The sequence below is a fragment of the Scyliorhinus canicula genome, chromosome 19, assembly GCF_902713615.1.
Source record: "Scyliorhinus canicula chromosome 19, sScyCan1.1, whole genome shotgun sequence".
Lineage (NCBI taxonomy): Eukaryota > Metazoa > Chordata > Chondrichthyes > Carcharhiniformes > Scyliorhinidae > Scyliorhinus > Scyliorhinus canicula.
Genome location: NC_052164.1, coordinates 41,225,696 through 41,247,550, shown reverse-complemented (window position 1 = coordinate 41,247,550; position 21,855 = coordinate 41,225,696). Strand labels below are relative to the sequence as shown.

At 47.4% G+C, this 21,855-nt stretch overlaps 1 protein-coding gene across 9 annotated transcripts in view; it reads left to right on the top strand.

The window, feature by feature from the left end:
• LOC119954123 (supervillin-like) overlaps positions 1 to 21,855 on the top strand; it is a 169,458-nt gene that overhangs the window by 71,069 nt on the left and 76,534 nt on the right. For 4 of the 9 annotated variants that reach the window (XM_038779041.1, XM_038779037.1, XM_038779036.1 and 1 more), the window contains exons 6-11: positions 7,374 to 7,881; positions 12,154 to 12,382; positions 14,692 to 14,821; positions 18,124 to 18,168; positions 20,371 to 20,439; positions 20,704 to 20,775. In XM_038779041.1, coding sequence (XP_038634969.1) covers positions 7,374 to 7,881; positions 12,154 to 12,382; positions 14,692 to 14,821; positions 18,124 to 18,168; positions 20,371 to 20,439; positions 20,704 to 20,775 — 1,053 coding nt within the window. Of the gene's footprint in view, positions 1 to 5,210; positions 5,610 to 7,373; positions 7,882 to 12,153; positions 12,383 to 14,691; positions 14,822 to 18,123; positions 18,169 to 20,370; positions 20,440 to 20,703; positions 20,776 to 21,855 lie in introns of those variants that run through there. The other 5 variants (XM_038779044.1, XM_038779038.1, XM_038779039.1 and 2 more) reach the window with 5 other exon arrangements.

Genomic DNA, 21,855 nt, shown 5'->3' with positions numbered 1-21,855 from the left:
TCGGTCAGGGTGCGCCATCATCAGTGGGGAGGCGAGTTTGGAGCAGGGAAGGAGGGAGCCCATGGCCTGGGTTAGGTGAGGGGGGGGTGGGGTAGGAGATGGGTGTCGCAGCACATGCAGGTACACCATGCCAACCCCTGGTGTGGTCCCGTTTGGAGGGACCATACCAACCCCAGCCCCTGCCCACCTGCTCCACTGACCTTCCATAGCTTCCACTGACTGTGAAGGCCTCTGGCCACGCGGCTAAATACTCATTGGGAATTTGCAATCGTAGTTAAGTGAGCACTTCACACATACCAAGTGGATTCATGTGGGTAGACATGCCATGTAGCCTGTGGAAGTTATTGCTTAGCATCCCAATCAGACCATGATGGTGGACACTGTACCTGAACACTGCGGGAGGCAACACTTAGGACGCAGCGGCCAACATCCGAGCACCCATTTCACCTTGCGCTCACCGGGCCGTCTGGGAGTGCCCTACATCAACGGGAAGGGGTTCCACTCCCTGAACATTCAGCTCATGTGCGCCCACCACATGAGGATCATGCATGCGTGTGCATGTTTCTCAGGGAGAGTGCATGACAGTTACATCCTGGGGCAGTCGGACATCTCTGGCTTCTTCGAGGACCACCCCAGGATGACTATTTGGCTCTTGGGGATAAGGTGTACCCGCTGAGGACCTGGTGATGATGCCAGTACGGAGACCTGTAATCGATGCAGAGACCTGGTGCAACAAGGCCGATGCAACCACCCAGGCTGTGCATCGGACTCCTCAAATTGCGGTTCCAACATCTCAACTGCTCTGGTGGTGCACTGCAGAATACCCCCAGAGGGTCACCCGCTTTGTGGTAGTCTGCTGTGCCCTCCACAACCTGGCATAGCAGCAGGGTAACATGCTGGAGGTAGAGGGGGAGGAATAAGTGGCCACTTCCAAGGAGAAGGATGAGCCTGAGGATGGTGAACAGCCAGGAGCGGCGAGGGTCCGGCAAGCCAGAGGCCAGGGAGACCCTTATCCTCACCCGCTTTACGTAGGACGTGGCCCCATCCGTCATACAGCCCCCCACCCACCTGAACATCCAGGCTCTGTGACACATCTCTCTAGGGTGATGGGATTGTGTCTGCACTGTCAGCGGGTTACAGTCAAGGGTAGGTAGTTGATGATAACCCGCGGAGAGCGGAGTGCTGGACTCCTTATTAAATGCCATAAGAGCCCTGTCTGCTTAGCACTTGCTCATACCCAAACTTGTACATGGTGTGCCGGGGTGGTGGTGGTGGTTGGGGGGGGGGGGGGGGGGGTGCGCACAGACTTTAATGGTTTACAAATGCGTCCCCAACTGGCCAATCTCCCGATGGTGCCGAACCACTCACCCCACCCCTCCCAGACCTGTGCACCCCCCAGACCCTGAACATCCCTGCCCCCCAGTGCCCCCCTCAATGATCCTCCACCTACTTAGCTTTCTGTGCTCTAATGCTGCATCTCAGGTGTGTTACCAGGATGCTCATCAGAAGCCTGCTGCTTACTGCATCCCGTGGCCGTCAATACCCCGGTGGGCGTCCTCTGGTGGCTTTGGGGCTGAAGGACCCCGGCGCACTTGCTGGCGGCACATGCCCTGCTGTGCTGCATTGTACCGAGTGCTGACTGCGAGATGCGCCATTGCCAGAGGGGTGGAACTCGGGGGAGCTGGTGCCGGTGTCGCCACTCCATAGGATGGGTCCGCTTTGGCACCCTTTCAGTCGGTGCCCATAGGGCCCTGGGGTTCATCTCGGGACAGAGGGGCAGCTGGATCGAACCCCAGTTGCCCCTGCGTCATCTGGCTCTGTCAATCCTGGTGGCTCCCCATTGTCTGCTCACCCGAGTGGCCTGGTGGAGATTGGAGACCTTCTTGCGGCACCTGTTCCTCCTGGTCATGCTCCCAGAGCTGACTGCCGCTGTCACTTCCTCCTAGATGGCAGTGGCTGCCCTGTGCTGACCCTCGGGGGGGAACAGGGCATCCTGTCTGGTCTCCACCGCATCCAACAGTCTAGCCAGGTCAGCGTTGCCGAATCGTGGGGTTAGTCGTCTTGGCAGCGTGGCTGCGAGCTGAGTGGGGTTGGCTGTGCAGGATCGGTTTCAAGGCTGTTCTCTCTTGTTGGCAGGGGACTGGCGAGTGCGCACCTGGCAAATCAGCCAGAGAGACCATGATTTGCGGCCTGAAGCCCATGGGGGCCTCATGAAGTGAACCAATTAACGTTTTATTGCGGCGACGGCCTTGCCGGGCCAAGCGTCAGGAAGGTAGCAGCAGTTCACGCTCGCTCCCACACTTTTGGCTGGTTTTTTTTCGGCTGCACCTGCTGCCGCAAGAATGCCAGGGACAGGATGGAAACCATGTAAAAGTCTGTTGACCTTGGACAGGAATTTCCAGTCGGCAGGCACAGCCGAAGTATCCCGCCCATAGAAATTGTTCTGGTTAATTGCGACCCAAGTCTCAATTGAGAGAAGGCTGGGAAAGTGATCTGAAGCTTGGTCAAAGGAGAAGAATTTTCAAGAAAGAGAGAGGGCTGGAGTAAGCCAGGAGTACTTAGGGAGAGAATTCTAGAGTGCAATGTTAAATCTATCCCAAACTAGTTGGTGAAGTATGAAGCTATGCAGTGATACTTTATATGGTAATAGGTTTACTTGTAGAATGCAGCATTACTTATGCCTGCTTCTGACCCAGTAGAACATAGAACATAGAACAGTACAGCACAGAACAGGCCCTTCAGCCCTCGATGTTGTGCCGAGCATTGTTCGAAACCAAGATCAAGCTATCCCACTCCCTGTCATTCTGGTGTGTTCCATGTGCCTATTGAATAACCGCTTGAAAGTTCCAAAAGTGTCCGACTTCACTATCACGGTAGGCAGTCCATTCCACACCCTAACCACTCTCTGAGTAAAGAACCTACCTCGGACATCTCTCCTATATCTCCCACCCTGAATCTTATAGTTATGCCCCCTTGTAACAGCTACATCCACCCGAGGAAATAGTTTCTGAACATCCACTCAATCTATCCCCCTCATCATCTTATAAACCTCTATTAAGTCACCTCTCATCCTCCGCCCCAAAGAGAAAAGCCCTAGCTCCCTCAACCTTTCCTCAGAAGACCTATCCTGCAAACCAGGCAGCATCCTGGTAAATCTCCTTTGCACCCTTTCCAATGCTTCCACATCCTTCCTATAGTGAGGTGACCAGAACTGCACACAATACTCCAAATGTGGTCTCACCAGGGTCATCTACAGTTGCGGCATAACCCCGCGGCTCTTAAACTCAAGCCCCCTGTTAATAAACGCTAACACACTATAGGCCTTCTTCACGGCTCTATCCACTTGAGTGGCAACCGTCAGAGATCTGTGGACAAGAAGCCCAAGATCTCTCTGTTCCTCCACATTCCTCAGAACCCTGCCATTGACCCTGTAATCCGCATTCAAATTTTTTCTACCAAAGTAAATCACCTCGCACTTATCAGGGTTAAACTCCATCTGCCATTTTTCGACCCAGCTCTGCATCCTATCAATGTCTCTTTGCAGCCTACAACTTCCACCTCATCCACTACCCCACCACTTTTGGTGTCATCAGCAAATTTACTGACCCACCCTTCAGCCCCCTCCTCCGTCATTTATAAAAATCACAAAAAGCAGAGGACACAGCACTGATCCCTGTGGTACACCACTGGTAACTGGTCTCCAGTCTGAAAATTTTCCATCCACCACTACCCTCTGTCTTCTATGTGATAGCCAGTTACTTATCAAATTGGCCAAAGTTCCCTCTATCGCACACCTCCTTACTTTCTTCATAAGCCGACCATGGGGAACCTTATCAAACGCCTTATTAGAATCCACGTATACGACATCAACTGCTCTACCTTCATCTACACACTTAGTTACCTCCTCAAAGAATTCAATCAAATTTGTGAGGCAAGACTTACGCTTCACGAATCCGTGTTGACTATCCCGGATTAAATTGCATCTTTCCAAATGGTCATAAATCCTATCCTTCAGGACCTTTTCCATTAATTTACCCACCATCGAAGTAAGACTAACCGGCCTATAATTACCAGGGTCATTCCTATTCCCTTTCTTGAACAGAGGAACAACATTCGCCACTCTCCAGTCATCTGGCACTATCCCCGTGGACAGTGAGAACCCAAAGATCAATGCCAAAGGCTCTGCAATCTCATCCTTTGCCTCCCAAAGAATCCTTGGATATATCCCATCTGGCCCAGGGGACTTGTCGACCCTCAGGTTTTTCAAAATTGCTAATACATCCTTCCTCAGAACATCTACCTCCTCCAGCTTATCCGCCTGTATCACACTCTCATCCTCAAAAACATGGCCCCTCTCCTTGGTGAACACTGAAGAAAAGTATTCATTCAATGCCTCTCCTATTTCTTCTGATTCCTTGCACAATCCTGGAGTAATCCTGTATTCCAGCAGTCTCTCCTTATAAGTACTCCAGGTACTTAATTAAACAATGCTCATCACCGGTGTATCTTAACACTGTAATTAACATATCATTAACATGCAAGGTGGTCATGACTGAGTGGAGTGGACAGGATAGACAGAGTTGAGCCCTCAAGGTTGTTGAGACACAGAAGGACAGAAGCTGCGGGCTGAAAATAGGGTCAGACAAGGGTGCAGAGCTGGAGGGGAAGAAGGCCATGAAATGAAGGTCTAAAACCCATGAGCTGAGGAATGGGGTTTAGTCTGGGATAGAGGATTGGAATAGGGGCTGGGTTTGGGATTCGGGAGGGGCGATCGGGATATGGTTGCTGTACAGGATAAATGCGTGTGGCAGTTTTGGATCATTTGGTGTTGGTTCGAAGGGGAATCCTGAGGAGGTGTTGTTTTGCCTGAGAGAATTCTTCTTGTGGAAAGGGGGAGGCTGGACTTTGAACTGGCAATTTGCCAAACGGTGCTCGATTTTCTGACTTTTCATACATTGAGCGAGAAGTAAATCAAATTTCTAAATGCCAGAGTGTCAGCTCTGGAAGGACATTACTGCTGTGAAATGAATGAGAACAGGGTGGGAGAAAGAGTTAATAAAAAAGTCATTTTGCTAAAATGAATCACTTTTATACACAGCAACAAAAAAAAAAAAAAAAAAATCAGGTGTGTGGGTTTGGCACTGGACCACGGATTTAACTTCAAGTCTTAACAACGTTTTAGAGAATTGAAAAGCACTGCAGGATTGTCTTTCAGTTCAGAGCTCAGGCAGTCTCGAAAGTAACAGCTGGCTTTAAAAGTTTAAAGATTGTTTTCTTTGATGTAAACGACTCAACTGTTAAGGTCCGTGTTGATGATACTGTTGTATGGAGTTAAAGTAATAATCGGGCTCCCCAAGAAAGGAGAGAAACATGCAGAATCTGATTTCAAATGCAGTCTGTGTAAGCTTGGTTGGTGGAGGCAAGAGCGAGTTTTTTGGGAACTAGAAGCTCGTCACAAATTCTGCCTTCAATCATCAGCAGTATGTGGGAGTGGATGTGTTTATTCACCAAGTAGGTAATTGTGAAGCAAACTTCCACAGGGCTTTGGCCAGCCCGATGTGCTCAAGTGTCGGCAGTCGGGCTTGAACCTGAAACCTACAGACCCTGAGGTAAGAATACTACCAATTTAACCAAGGCTGTATGTGGGATGCTGACTTACAATGCCGGTCTGTAGGCAGGAAATACTTCACATTCTCAATGTGGTCTGCTTGAGGAACTGGAGGATCAAGTACACAATGAGTTAAGGCAGTTTTACTGGTGTACATGTTTAAGCTCGGTGGCCGATTGACACATTATGCTGCCAGCTTCGGTTGGGGTGAGGTTTAGTAGTTCTCAGCTGGACTACCAGGTAAAATGCTGTGTTCACAGCAGCATTTCACCTCAGGGAGAAGAAGGTGGACATTGTCCAGTGAGAGAATAACAAGTGTACTTTCAACGGGCTAACTGCAGAAGGCAGTCATCCAGACATTTATGATCTGAACATAATTTTTCTTTGGGGCTGAAGCAGTGCAGGTAGCGTGAGAGGACAGAGCCGGCAGAGCTGGAGATATCGGGGGCTTTGATTTATAAAATCATCCACAGGAATCTGGATCAGGTCAGTAGAATCACCTGAGGCTAATCTGACTGTAGATTGCTCAGAGCGTTTCTCACACAAGGCAACAAATGAAGGCGCTGTTTGAAATGTGTGATCCCTTCCCCCCCCCCACCCCGGCGCATTTTAGTCATGCACTGCACTCGTCAGTGGATTGGGTCAGGAGCATAGCAAGTTAGTCAATCCAGACTCCCTCAGGCAGAACAATACAATATTTGTGCTTTGATCTCTGGACCCAGATTACCGTTGGTTCTACATTCCTGTCTAATTCTTCATTGGTGAGTATGTCACGCTTTTGAATTGTGTCAAACTCTTACTGCCATTTTATCTTGATAACTGGCCACCAGTGGCGCCCGACCACATGAAGTCTGCACCACTGATTATCAGGGCTTCAGTTTTCACTAGATCCAATAGATTCTGTTGGGAGGAAAACAAAAGCATTGGGCTCCATCCTATTTGCCGCATAAGGTCTGACCGGGCCAGACACACTGCAGGTAAAATCAGGGATGTCATAAATCAGTCCATAAATCAAGAGTTTCCTTTTGACCACAGCCCTCTACATTGACATTATTGCTCATGATATTGATTGAATATACAGAGGCCTGGATAGGTGAATCAGATCCACGTGCGGGTTTTGATTTGAAGGAGTGGGTGCGAAGTCTGACTCCTGACCCAGGGGTCTTCCTATATGAGGGATGTGTGATTGTGTGGGACAAGTTGGAGGAGGTGGAGGGAGGGGTGGGGGGGGGGGTGGTCGACAGGAAATGTTTCTGCTCCCCTTAGCCCACAAGCAGTGCTATGAAGGCATTTATCTTCTCCCTGCCACTCACAATTAAGCCTATAAACTAGGTTAAATCAGAGGTGGCAAGCCTCATTAACATATTTAATTCCTGGGACCTGGTTGGTTGCCTGCCACTTTCCCCACCTCTGTAACCCAGCAGTGCACAGGTTGAAGGCATGTGGGAACAGGTTGAACGTTTTTATCAAAAATCACATTTGTCCAGACCATAAACTATCCATTCTCGCCTGTTAAAATTCAACTTACTGTTTCCTTTGGGCCGGACCTGATTCAGGTTTCAATTCAAATCACCCACCTCTACACACCCACTTGGTTCTCTCTCGAGGTCATCTTGCTCTAACCAGCCTGTAAACTAAGCCAATCAAGTTAATCATTTTCAAATGGTCACGGATTAGAGACTGGGATTGTAGACTGGAATCTCAGTTAACAAATCCCTGAGTAGCTTGCGTGCATCAGTAATTAAAGCAAGTGTCATACTTTCAGCTCCAGGAAGGACCGGAACAACGGCATCAGCCCCTGGCCAACTCGCAAGCACAGATTCCTGCAGATAAAGCAACATCGGACATTATAAGCCCCCTCCCAGCCCACAAAGAGATTGCGAAGCCTGAGATAATGTCAGCTATGTCAGCCACCAACTCTGAAGGCAGCAGAGAGGCAGCTACTGTGGGACGTGGGGAGGCACCTAAGGAAATCAAAGGAATATTGAAAACGCAAAGAGTGAGCAAGGAGAGGGATAACAGTGCAGATGGTCACATCTCGCAGGAGCAACCTGGTATATATATCAGAAGCAGCACATCCGATACACTGGCAGAGAGCAACTCCATTCCAAGTGCTCTGTGTGGACAATACAGAGAACAACACAGCACAGACACGACAGGCATAATCCAGAAGCTGGAGAGAAGTGAAGATGAAGTGAAAGCAATTGAGAAGGATGTTTTAGAGACACAAAACTCCAGTGAAGTACAAGAGGACAAGCAGAGAGAAACACCAGGTAAATTAAATGTTTGTGCATTAGAATTTATATTTATACAGTTCTAATGTTGGTTATTATACATCATACCATTTATTCTGAATAGAGGCTGCAGTGTTTCAATTGTGCTGTCATCACTCTTGAATAATTCCCTCTCAGGATATGGGGGTCACTATTAAGGCCCGCATTTATTGTCCATCAGTAAGAAGGTGGTGAGCCGTCTTCTTAAACCTCTGCTGTCCATGTGCAGCAAGTGTTCCCAGAATGCTGTTCGATAGCGAGGGTGGGGGTCCAGGATTTTGACAGTGAAGGGCTGTGACCTCAGAGGAACCTCCCCTTTAAGGGAGGAAGCCTGTTGTCCCTACCTGGTCTGCCTATATGTAATTCAACATGTTGACTCTTAACTTCCCTCTGAAAGGACTGAGCAAGCCATTCAAGGGCAATTAGGGATAGGTAACAAATGCTGGCCTTGCCAGCGATGCCTGCATCCTGTAAATTAATTTTTTAAAGCACTTGTCCTTTCAGGTGACCAGGCTGTGCGTTTGAGCTGATTTAGTATATTGAGACTTTTATAGTTGGCTTCAGTTTCTTTTTCTTTCAGAAAAAATTGGGGAAAAGAGGTTCTTTTTCAGGTGATGACTTGGAACCAGTGGGGTTCCACAGGGACCAATGCCGGGACCGCAGCTGTTTACAATACACATTAATGGCTTGGAGGAAGGAAGCAAATACACTGCAGCCAAATTGACATACAACACAAAAATAGGTGGACAGAAATAGGTGGAAAGGCAAGTTGCAAGAGGGATACAAACAGTTTGCATTGATAGGTTAAGTACGATAGCATAGTGGTTAGCACAAATGTTTCACAACTCCAGGGTCCCAGGTTCGATTCCCGGCTTGGGTCACTGTCTGTGTGGAGTCTGCACGTTCTCCCCGTGTGTGCGTGGGTTTCCTCCGGGTGCTCCGGTTTCCTCCCAAAGTCCAAAGGTTAGGTGGATTGGCCATGCTAAAAATCCCGAGTCCCGCCGGCGCCGTTCACACCTGCTCTCAGCCAGTGGAACCTCGATGTGGAAGGTCCAGGGGCAGCCTGTGGGGGGTGGGGGGGTCCGACCCAGGGGGGTGCCTTCGATGTGGTCTGTCCCGCGATTGGGGCCCACCGATCGGCGGGCCGGCCACTCTGGCTGGGGGCCTTCTTTCTTCCGTGCGGCCCCTGTAGCCCTGGGCCATGTTGTGTTGGGGCTGGCGCGGAGAAGGGAGCCACTGCACATGCGCACGTTGGCGCCGGTGCCACTGCGCACGCGCGGACACCGCGGTGCCCAGTTCACACCAGGATCAGCAGCTGGAGCGGCATGGATTGCTCCAGTGCCGTGCTGGCCCACTGTAGGGGCCAGAATTGCTGATCCTGAGGCCGGGTTGATGCTGTCGAGAAATGCGATGGTGTTTCTGACGGCGTCATCACTTAGCCTCAGGATCACAGAATGCCGCCCAGGATTCTTAAGGGGCTCGACAGTGCAAAAGCTGAGAGGGTGTAGCCCCCAAGGGAGACTCTAGGACCAGAGAATATAGTTTTAGAATAAAGGGGTGCCAATTTAAGACTGAAATGAGGAGGAGTTTCTTCTCTCAGAAGACTGAGTCCTTGGAACTCCTTGCCAGAGGGAGCTGTGGGGCAGAGTCCTTTGGCGGGATTCTCTCAGCCCGGGGCCAGACCAGAGAATCCCCGCGACCGGTGCGAATCGCACCATGCCGCCCCGACGGCGACGCCAGAGAATTGGCTCCATTGGCGCCGGCATGGTAGGTGTGGCACCGGTCGTGAGGGTTCCGCCATGGCCGGCGCGGAGAAGACACCCCCCTGCGCATGCGCAAATATACGCCGGCGGTTCTGCGCATGTGCGGAACCACGGCGGCAGTTCTGCGCATGCGCTAACTCACGCCGGCCCTGCGGAGCCAACCCCTCCGACGTTGGTATAGCCCCGGGAAATGCGGAGGATTCGCAACTTCCGGCTGGCCCGACGCCGGAGTGGTTCGCGCCATTTGTTTACGCCGGCGCGGCCCATCGGGAGATTCGGGAGAATCCCACCCATGGTCTTTATATTTACACTAAAATTGACTGCCCATATACAGTCTCTTTCCTTCAGCTACTGTCCTTAGTGAAAACCGGCCTAGGGTCCAGGAACCAAGGTCCTCTTAAGGTGTTAATGACAGAAAATTAGAACCAATTCCATAATCTAAATACTAAAGTGGGAGAGCAAAGTCCAGAGGTTAGTCTCTGCAAGGTAAACGCAGTGCTATATAATTAGCTTAGATATCCAGCCACTTCCCTTCTTCGACCACAATCACAGCCCTTGCAGCCAGATCACTGACAACAGGTTGTGGACTATTAGTCATTCAATTCCTTATCCCCGCTTTGGAAGCGTGTCACAATAAAACAGAAGGGGTGATATTAAGGAGTTATTAACAAGCTACCTAATTAAATACATTTTATGACGTTGGATATGGAGACATTGGTTGGGATTTTTCCATTCCCTGGCCCATAACTCTCTGCTCATTAAAATGAACAGAATGAGGATGGAAAGGGAAACCCCACTCTTTAATTAATAAGGCAACAAGCATTTTCACTGCATTTTAAGGAGGAGCAAAGTAAACATGGGAAAGGAAATAGGCAACCCTTGCCATCCATGAATGTTGCTGAAAAAGGTTGTGGTGAAACTGAAAGAGGCCAAGTGTTGAAATCAGCCAATGGGGAGCGACACTCAACAAACGCATAAGTTACTGAAATAGTTGAATGTAAATCAGTAAATGTATAACATGGTTGCACTGCCCCCAGTTCCAACCTCTGAAAAACAGGGGAACACTCATGGGAATGGAATGCTGCCCGGGGTCAGTGAGAAGCTTGGGCTTCCCAGGTGAGGAAGAAGGCGCCTTTCAAGCGACATTGGGAAACTTTTGTGTGGGCCAGGGAGAATCCAGCACGTGCCTGTAGAGTCAAGCAGAAAGTAACTTTGTTCACAAGACAATGTACACAGGGCCAGTCGTTCACTACTGGTTCCTTCCCGCACCGGTACCACACATGCCAGCTCTATTTATACAGCTGTGCTGCTAATGATTGCCCCCCTCCATCCCCTTCTGGTTTAGCGCAGTGGGCTAAATAGCTGGGTTGTAATGCAGAACAATGCCAGCAGTGCGGGTTCAATTCCCGTATGGGCCTCCCCGAAATGGCACCGGAATGTGGCGACTAGGGACTTTTCACAGTAACTTCATTGAAGCCTACTTGTGACAATAAGCTATAATTATCTAATAACGGGGAGCTCATTTTCCTCAAGTAACATTGGGTAGGTAATCAGTCTTCCGTGCTCGGTGGGCACCGCAGGGGTTGGACTGTTTATTCGACCCCAGTTTTCACATTTATATTTGATGTTTTTAAGTTTCTGTTCCTCTTTGTTCTTTTTGGGCTGTACTTCGTTTGTCTTGACGAGCAGCACCTTTGAATTTATCCCTCAGTTAATTTCTGTTCTTGTATTTAGTTGATTGGTTCCCTAAAATTAAAAGATAGGGAGACCAATTGTTCCTAGCCAATAGGATCCGGGCAGGTTATCACAGGAATGTTCCCTTATCTTGAATTTATTTAAGGTGTTAAAGAAAGCCACGTTTATTTAATGCTGAAAAAGGAACAACGCAGTTAAATCTGGAATATTACCTAAAACTAAGTGTGAGACAAAGGGTCATACTAATAAAAAACAAATTTAGCACTGGTGTCAAATCTTCACACTGAAAATAATTGACACACAAAATGAATTCCGAGGTAGTGGTGGTGAAAATCCTGACATCATCGGAAAAAAAACAAGTAGACGCAGCAGTGGGAGGACATTAAGGTCATTCCTGATGGATGAGTTAAGTTGGGCCATGACCTTCCTCATCCGTAATTATCTTGTGAACTCAAGACCAGAGGAATGGAAGCTCGGGTTCCTGTTTCTGATGCTGATTTAGCGATTGCTGCTGTAAAATATTTGGCAGTGGCCACTGGGTTTGAAGACTGGAATTGGCTGTGCTGTGAATGTTTTGTTAACACTCTCACCATCTAGATTTGGCTTCCTGGACGGTGACCACTTGGGAGGAGAGACAAGTTGATGAGGGAGGGCCAGGTGAATTTGCAAGGCAAGTTTTGGGATTAAATGTGACTGTGATGGTAAGAGGCGCACCTTCGATATATTCAGTTTACACTGTTAGGGCCAATGTAAATAACTGATGCTCCCTTCATGAGGGTGCTGTTTTAAACAGACTTCTGTTCCATTAATGCAGAGACTGAGAATTTAGAAGTACTGTCCCAGGACATTTTCTCAACACCGCCCTCCTCACCACCGTGGCAACAGGAAGACAATAGTTTTCTACCGCAATGCCAAGAGGCTGATATCTACTCCACACCACAGTGCCAAGAGCACGAGAAAAGCTACATGGATCTGTTATTTGATGAGAACAATGCGGAGCAGTCCCTAACTCCAATTAATGTGGGAGCCTCGCTTAAGGACAGGTACAGAGATTGAGAACAAATCCACCCTACCAATCAGTTACATTCCAATCCCTCCCACTCTTCCCGCGTCTATTTTTCTCTTTGCTTCTAATTGTTTTATTCTGGACACCCTCTATTATGATCATGCTTGCGGCAGAGCCTGGAGCGCAGGTACTGGCATCATGTTTGACTGTGGAAGGCAGCATTACTGAGTATGGCGTTCTTCTTATCCGACAACAAAACCTTAATAGGAAGGGTAACTGGGCAGTTATTGTGGCCAATTATCCTGGTTTGGGCAACTGAGCCCGTGTAGTGCCTACAACTGCCGGTCTGTCAGAGAAGAGTCAATAATAAGGCCATGCTGACGTATCATCCCAACGTGTTCCCTAGTATAACCCTGAGTCATTCTATCGCATAGAGTGTCTCACAATACCATCAAATTGCATATCATATCATGAATATTGAAAAGTGTTGTTTCAAATCTAGCCAGACAATGGACAGAACCAGATTCTGACCACATCTCACAGGCTCACTCCCTGCTAACATCATGAATAAACAGCATGTGTCAGTGAAATCACTTTGTGGTATGGTTTTGATTTGAATCGGAAGTATTCGCTCAATGTAAACTGTCTGCTTTGTACATTAAAGATACTCAGCACCAGGGTATGAGTGAGTGCCTGTTTCTAGTGTGTTCCTCAGCAAGCCATTGGGCGATTTGTACAATTGTGTAAATAGGACCAACTATTTCTACTTTATAACATCGCCCCACATTGCTTCTGCCTCAATTCCTCTGCTGCCGGAATTCTCACCCATTCCTTTGCTACCTCGGCACATAACTTTCCCAATCCACATTTGCCTGGTCTCCAGTTTCTGCCCTTCACAATCTTGAGGCCAGTCAGAACTCTACTGCCCATGTCCTAATTAATGACAAATCCTGTTCATAGAACATACAGTGCAGAAGGAGGCCATTCGGCCCATCGAGTCTGCACCAACGCACTAAGCCCTCACTTCCACCCTATCCCCGTAACTCAATAAGACCTCCTAAACTTTTTGGACACTAAGAGCAATTTAGCATGGCCAATCCACATAACCTGCACATCTTTGGAAACCAAAGCACCCGGAGGAAACCCACGCAAAAGCGGGAGAATGTGCAGACTCTGCACAGACAGTGACCCAGTGGAGAATCGAATCTGGGACACTGGCGCTGTGAAGCCACAGTGCTAGTCACTGTGCTGCTGTGCTGCCCCACGATGTCCTCGATGTCCCTCTATGGTCTTGTCCTCCTTATGTCTGTAATCTCCTCAAGCTGCACAACCCCCCAAAATATTTGCACTCTAATTCTGGCTTGGTCTGCACCCCCAATTTTAATCGTGGCACCTTTGTAGACCATAAGCGGGATTCTCTGAAAATGGGGCTATGTCCCCATGCCAGCGGGAAAACTGGCGCCAATGATTCCGACATCAACGGCCCCCCCCAAGATGAGGAATTCTCACCTTTCTAGGGGGCAAGGTTGCTGTGGAGTCGTCCCTGCTGCTCCAGTTGGCGCCGAAGAGCCGGCGTGATATCGCACACGCGCGGAAAGGCCGGCGTATTTCCGTGCATGTGCAGACCGGCCGGCGTATTACCACGCATGCGCAGGGGTTCTCTTCTCCGCGCTGGTCCTCGGTCAATACGGCAAGGTCCTACAGGGGCCCGGCGCAGCAGAAAGAATGCCCCCACGGAAACAGCCCGCCCGCAGGATCGGTAAGCCCCGATCCAGGCCAGGCCACCATGGGGCCCATCCAGAGACGGATCCCCCTACGCATCCCCCAGGACCGCTCCTGCATACTCTTCTGCCAGGTCCCGTCGGCGTGAATTACTCACCTCACGCACGGACTGGCAAAAACTGGACAGCCACTCGATCCATCGGGGTCCGGAGAATCGCCGGGGGGGGGGGGGGGGGGGGGGGGGGCGCTGTCAATGGCCCCCGACTGGCGTAGCGGGAAACCCGCCGCCGCCCAAAAAACGCTGCCAGGGAATAGGACAGCCGGTGTTGGGGAGGCGGGACAGGATTCGCGCCTCCCCCTGGGGATTCTCCGACCTAGCGGGGGGTCGGAGAATCCCGGCCCACGACTTAGGCTGCTCGGGGCTCAAGCTCTGGAATCTCTCCATCTCTGTCTCCCCCACCCCCTTCCTTCAAAATGCCTCAAAAAACTTTGACCTAATATCTCCTTATTTGACTGTGTCAAGGTTTTGCCTTATAGTGCTTCTGTGAAGCACATCTTGCAAAGGTTTATTACAGGATTGATAAATAGAAGTTGTTGTATCTCACTAAGTGTGCTCCACACTAGGTTGCAAAAGCTGAAAGGGGGTGAAGAGCAGTGGAAGAATAAAATGAACAAGCGGCAGAGTGATGTCCATGTCCCATTGACTGAACGCTACAGCCAGCTTCAACAGACTGAAGATGCCTGGAAGAAAAAGGTAACAAGAGTCCCGACAAGTCAGGGTTGAGATGTGAGAGTTCAGCCCTGTTGATACCTGTTGCATCTCGTTCAGGAATATTCATGTCAAAATAAAATTGATCGTTGGGCTTGGAGTTACTGGTAGGTCGCTAGTCAGGGGAAACTTCCAGGATGTTATAAATAGCAGGAAAGTGGAATCAGAATCTTTAGAATTAATCCTGTGTTAACAAGAGATGCGCAAGATGTTATGCATCAACCTAAATATACCACAGAGCCTAGCTGATGAGAGCACCCTGCTGATATCTATGGTTGAAATTAATATCTCAGTGTAGTTTACTTACCAGCAGTAACAGGAGTGCAAGTTGTCTGTTCCCAGTTTCTCCCTTTTTAAGTTATCACTTTATCTGTTATTAATTTTAAAAGATAGAGATTTGTGTTTATGCCTGTGTCCAAGAAAGAGAGAGACAGATTCCGTAATTAAATCCATTTGTTTTATGATGTGCAATATTTAACAGAAACCAGAGCCTGCAAAGTTCAGGAAATGCTGGATGATGGCGTTTAGGTTGTGACAGCCACATTACTGCATTGAACTCAGGTCCACTGATGGCTCAGCTTTTTAAAGCAGCGAGTTACTGAGCTGTGAAGTTCAAAGACAGCCCCCTGAGTTTGCTGATTGATGTCAGCTGGTAGAGATAATGCATCTTAGCTTCCATACCCTTGGGCTTGGAAAAGAAAAATTGATAAGATTAAACTTTGCCAAGTATTTAAGTTTTTTGTCTTTATATGACAGTCAAAACTAATTCGCCAATACACAGTTCCATTGGAAACCGGCATCTTGCAGCCAGGTAGGCGTCTGCAGTGTGCAGTATTACTATTCCTGAACAGACCCCAACAGTTGCTAGGATGCTGGACAGAAATCCCAATATTTTATTTTAATTTTGTACGGCTGTAAGGAAAGGATACTTCGCTCCCGGAGTGATTCCATGCACAAATAGGGATATGGTATATTAAAACAAACTTTATTACTAACACAGGATTAAAATATCTTTAACATCACACAAAAAAATAGCTTATAATTACCCATTTAACAATGACAATGAAACACTAATTCCTAACTGCTGTCTTTTATCCCCACTCAAGGAAAAGCCATCTCACGTCAAGAGGCTGGTTTACTCACTCGGCTAAATCACTGGCTTTTAAAGCAGACCAAGCAGGCCAGCAGCACGGTTCAATTCCCGTACCAGCCTCCCCGGACAGGCGCTGGAATGTGGCGACTAGTAACTCACAGTAACTTCGTTGAAGTCTACTCGTGACAATAAACGATTTTCATTTCAATCCACTTTTAAATACAGTTAGCAGGCTCAGGAATACTTGCTGTAAAGCAATGTCTTGGATAAACCATTTTGAGAAAGAGAGATGCTCCAGGATGCATCTTGCATGGCCTTTCCTTTTCAGACACCTCTGTTCTGTTCACACGCAAAAAAAATTTTAAACTAAACTGTTTGGGAGAGAAGACGTCAGTCTGTTCACAGACAGATCCAAAACTGAACATGCTTCAGCCCCTGCTCCTCCCATTAACTACATCATCTTACTAAGCTGAACCCAATGGGCTGAATTCTCCTCCGTCGGGATACTCCATTTTGCCGGCAGCCCAGGGGTTTCCTGACGGTGTGGTTTCCCCTCAATGGGAAACCCCATTGACCAGCCAGCAAAATGGAGAATCCCGATGGCAAGGTGAACCAGAAATCTGGCACGGCAGGACGGAGAAACCCGCCCAATGTCTCTAATTATCTACTCCCCAGGGAACCCTCTTAATATAAACAAAAGTCCATTGGTCCAAACTTACTTTTATAATGCTTGAAGTGCACCTCTGTCTCCAAAAAGTCCAGCTGTCTTTCAAACCAGGATTTTTAAAAACATGACTGCAGCAGTTGCACACTATTCCTGTTTTTTAACCCTCACTGCACCAAATACATATGACAAAATATATCTGAAATTCCTACATTCATCAGAGCTGTCATATCTTTTGAGCACATCATCGAATTTGAACTCTCCAGGGTGGGTTCCTTTTCAAAATGAAGATATATCAAAATTGTGCTCTTAATTTCATTGAAATGCCTGGAGGAAAGCAGTACTGAAATAGCAAATCATGGCATCAGTCATCCTCGTTTGGAATCTGAATACCACTGCTGCAGAGCTCTGCAAAATTATCCGGGACATAGGTGGGCAAGCGATGAAAACAAGAGATTTAATTCATGGAATTTCTGAGTGTAAGGGAAGTTCAGGGTAGAGGATATGTCACTCTGAATGTGGGATTGGTTCCTGCACAACAGCAGTGACTTGATTGAAGAATGTAAGATCCTGAATGGTCTCGGCAAGGTGGACGTTGAAAGGATGTTTCCTCTTGTGGGTGAATTGGTGAGCGGGTCACGGAATATTTTTAAGGCGGAGGTAGATAGATTCTTATTGGTCAAGGGAGTCAAAGGCCAAAAGGGGTTGATGGGTAGTGTGGAACTTGGCACAAACAGATCATCTTATTGAATGACAGAGCAGGCTCAAGGAGCCAAATGGCCTACTTCTGCTCCTATTTTGGATGTTTGTACTATACTTCAAAAGCACCTTTTTTTCCAATTAAAGGGCAATTTAGCATGGCCAATCCACCTACCCTGCACATCTTTGGGCTATGGGGGTTAGATCCATGTAGACACGCGAAAATGTGCAAAATCCACAAGGACAGTGACCCAGAGCCAGGATCGAACCCGGTCAGTGAGGCAACAGTGCTAACCACTGCACCACCGCGTGCCCTACTTCAAAAGCACTTAATTGGCTGTAAAGCGCTTGGGACATCCTGGGCTACAAAATACATAAATGGAACACCTCCTTTCAGTTATTCTGCATTGTTGTTATCTGAGGTAGATTCCAGTCCCATGGCTCTTCCAGGGATGTCCAAGGTGCTGTTTTGTAAAGTTGTTTTGAAGTAGGAATATTGGGATTCTCTCTCAGTTCTTTCCCACTCTTAGAAATCAGTAAGCATGGTCCTGATCTCCAGGTCCTTCTGCTGAAGGCTCTTATTGCTTATTGAGGAAGTTAGAAAACTGATTTGCCAGATGGCGAATTTGGCTGAAGTCCAGACCAAGGAAGAATTTATTTCCTACTCCATAACTTCCATCACACGCACCCTTCCTCCAGCTGTGCTTCCTTTTGTTTAACATCCTCGGGCAGCGTGGTTTGCTAATTTGTCGCATGTGTTCACCCTCTCCACTGATAACCTTTTTTCCTCCCTGTATACCTCTATCTCTCTATCCTTTTTCCTGAATGTAGGGAGAAGATGGGAGCCTGAGTGATACAGAGCAGTCACAGTACTGGGTAAGAGCAAGAATCCACAGTAAGGAAGATAATTTGATGAAGGCCAAGGAACATATTGTGTTGCAGGTTGAGCAAAATGCATTTAAACTGGTCAAATCCATTACAATCAATCTCACTGCCACCATACATCGCAAACACAGAGCAGCTCACCCCCCTCCCTCCCACTGCTCTGCCTTCCTCATTAAAATCATGAGGGGAGGGACCAGCAGGGATAAATCTCATTGATGACTTCCCAATCTTCGACTTGCAATTTACTAAACTCTCACTGATTTTCTTTTGTTTTATTCTTCCTATTTCCCAGTGTTTGGTGTCTATCCTAACTGGATCAGTTCTCTCGCTGGTCTCCACACAGCAGTAACATGCATGCAAACAATAAAGTTATGGGAAACCAAGGTCTACAGTCACACACAAACAGATGCACAGTCCAAGTCACACACCACAGTCGTACACTGTAGTGAAACCCGAAATAGATATCGAAATCTTGGTACAATTTGTGAAGCAAAGTTCTTTATCATTCCGGCCTACTCCTTATAAACCTTCAGATATGGGCAAAAGTGGGGCATATGCCATAACGTTTCTTCGACAAAGGTGAGATGTTTGTCAAAACGGCCTATGTGTTATATACAACTCAGAAACAGTAATTTTTTTTTAAAACTCCCAGTATCGATCAGCTCATTTTAAACCTGGCTTTAAAATCTACCACCAGCAGTGGGGGGGGGGGGGGGGGGGGGGGGGATCAGATTGGTTCTGCAACTTGCAGTCCCCAATGCTTTATATTCCCACTTTCCAACTGAGCTGATGAATCATGGTGACCTGCAGTTCCAGTGGCAAACAAACGCCTGTCTACTTGTGGAACATTAACAAGCTGAAACACTGACCCTTAGTTTATTAACTATTGGCATGTATGCAATCATCGTTCCTTTCATTTCATCCCCACTCATTGCCCTGCAAGTTCTCCAGAACTAGTTTGACTGCCTTGTTTGTATAGAAAACAAATGCCTGAATGTTGGGTGCGTTTCTTTCCTCATGCATTACATCATCGTGCCTCTACTAAGAAATACTCTTCCCTTCTTCATTATCCAATTGAAACCACTCTCCTCCTGTCTGTGAGTGCTCTCAACCCAGCCGTTGAGTGATGAGTGAAGTTGGGGAAAGTCTGCGCAGAAAGGAAGATTAGGGGTTCCATATTGATTAAATGTGTGATGGTCGGGGTGGGTTAATGGAGTCAAGATCAGGATAGTTGTTGGGAAAAGATAAAAAGGGCTGGGGGTGCGTTTCTTCTGTGTTTCATGTCGTAACTGCTAAACATCTCAATCTGTGTGACTGTACCCCTGTGAGAGTCAACAGCTTTTATAGAACCGCAGAATTCCTACAATGCACAAGGAGGCCATTCGGCCTATCGTGACTGCACCGACCCTCTGAAAAGGCACCCTACATAGGCCCACTCCCCCGCCCTATACCCATAACCCCACCTAACTTGCACCTCTTTGGACACTAAGGGGCAATTGATCATGGATCATGTTCACATTTTTCGACTGTGGGAGGAAACCGGAGCACCCGAAGGAAACCCACGCAGACACTGGGAGAAAGTGCAAGCTCCACGCAGACAGTCACCCGAGGCTGGACTTGATCCCGGATCCCTGGCGCTGTGAGGCAGCAATGCTAACCACTGTGCTACCATGCCCCTTCAGGAGAGCTGGGTAGAGAAGTGATGGGGAGGGTGGGTGGAGGGGCAGAGGGCGACAGAAAGCGTCAAAGGTGAAAAATTGTTGATGCTCCTGGGTTTCAGCTCATTGTAAAATAATGGGATTAAAAACCACCCAATGAACAGGGATGTTATTCGTCAGCGGGGAAATGTTGAGATATTATTTCACTTGCAGAAAGCTAGTTTAATTTAAAAATATTTCACCCCTCTGTAATTCTAAGGGTTGCAGTAATCCTGGCAATCTAAACTTTAGCTTTGCACCTCTAACTATATATTGTGTTTCTATTACTTTCAATGAAGTTAATCCCTGAGATAACGCAAGCTGATCCTTACAGCAATAGATATTGCTGTATAAATATATTTTTGTACCAGGCTCCTTGTTTTATTGGTCAGAGAAATGAAGAGATTGTGTATTTGTTGGCCTTGCACTTCTCCCTGGCTGTCCTGTCACATCTTGTTCTAACCATTCTCCATTCTGTTTCTTCTGGCACCTGTAGGGCCCAGTCTATTCCTCTATCTATTCCCCTGTTATTAGACAGTGCCATTACATCATGCATTATGACCAGGTGAGCTCCTTCCCTATCCATTACTCATGCCTGTTAATATGAACTGAAATACTAAATGCATGCCGCTGTTTCCCAGAGTGACACTCGAGCACTAACAGTTCTTTGGGCTGGGCTTCAGGTCTGGCCTAAAGATTTGCTCTCTTAATATTACTATGACAAAGGGTCAGTCACAAGGTTATGATTGATCTTATGCGTTTTTCACAGCTGTCTCCAATTCTTCTTTATTATTCTTCTGTCTCTTTCTCTCTCCCTCTCTTCCTGAAGGAAGCTTTTTCTTACAAGCTCAGAGAAGCAACGTTTAATCAAAGTGGCCCTGAGTGTCTGTGGAGACGAAAGGTGACCATTTAACTATTTCCTGTGTCTGGCTTGGGTGTATAGGGAATATTAGATACCTGGAAGAAACCGATAATTCCCCCTCCCCATCACCTTTATAATTGGGTGCCCAGATAGTGCCAATCAATTTTATCTTAATTTGGTGTTCAATCCTGAATGTGCCAAATTAACTAATTTAAGATAATCAGTTGAGCTAATAATTGAGCATTTATATTTGCTTGAAATGACATGCATTCATTTGTATGAACTCATTCTGTCCTAATAAAAGGGATCTGTTCAAGCATTGTGCCTTTTTGACTTACTGGAAGCTTGACGAGTCTGTCGTTCCCCCTTTGCTTTTTCTATGGCAACAGTCAGAGTTCAGTTGCCAACCAGTCTCCTGTTGCCTAAATTGTTGTGATCATTTGAAATTTGTCCTGATGAGTGCCACTTGAAAAGCTTTGGCAACATGTCTCTGTCTTCAGCAATATTCTGTTTCTGTAGCACCGGGCAAATTTTAAAATTAGAGCAAGGGCATTTAGGAGGGCAAACACTAATTTGCTTCACACAAATGGTAGTGGAAATCTGGAATTCTCTCCTGCAAAGGCTGTGGATGCTGGGGACAATTGGAGATTTTTGTTCGATAAGGGCATCAGTGGAATGGAGCAAAGGTGAGTGAATAGAGTTGGGGGATAAAATTGAACGGTGGACAAGGGTCCCCAGGCGAGAGAGATTGCATAAGCTTTGCTTCCAGCATCAACAAACACACTGTTCTATGAGCGGTGTGCAGAAACATGTTTAGACTGGCACGGTCAGGGAGACAGAACACTAAACAATGAGGTCACAGTAAGTCTGGGTAAACTGACTACTCCAGAGTGCTTGCTAAATTTGTTTTCAGTCCAGTAATGCTGCTATGAGTGGCTCCCACTGTATCCTTTAGGGCTATTTTCTTAATTGACAATATCATTTACCACAGGTCTGGAAGCCTCAGGCTATATGTTGCACCTTTAGCTTGTGGCCAAGATTAGTTTTGGCATTCTCAATATGAGAACTTATTGTAACGCAAATGCCGACAGAGACACATGGGGATTCTCAGGACTGGAT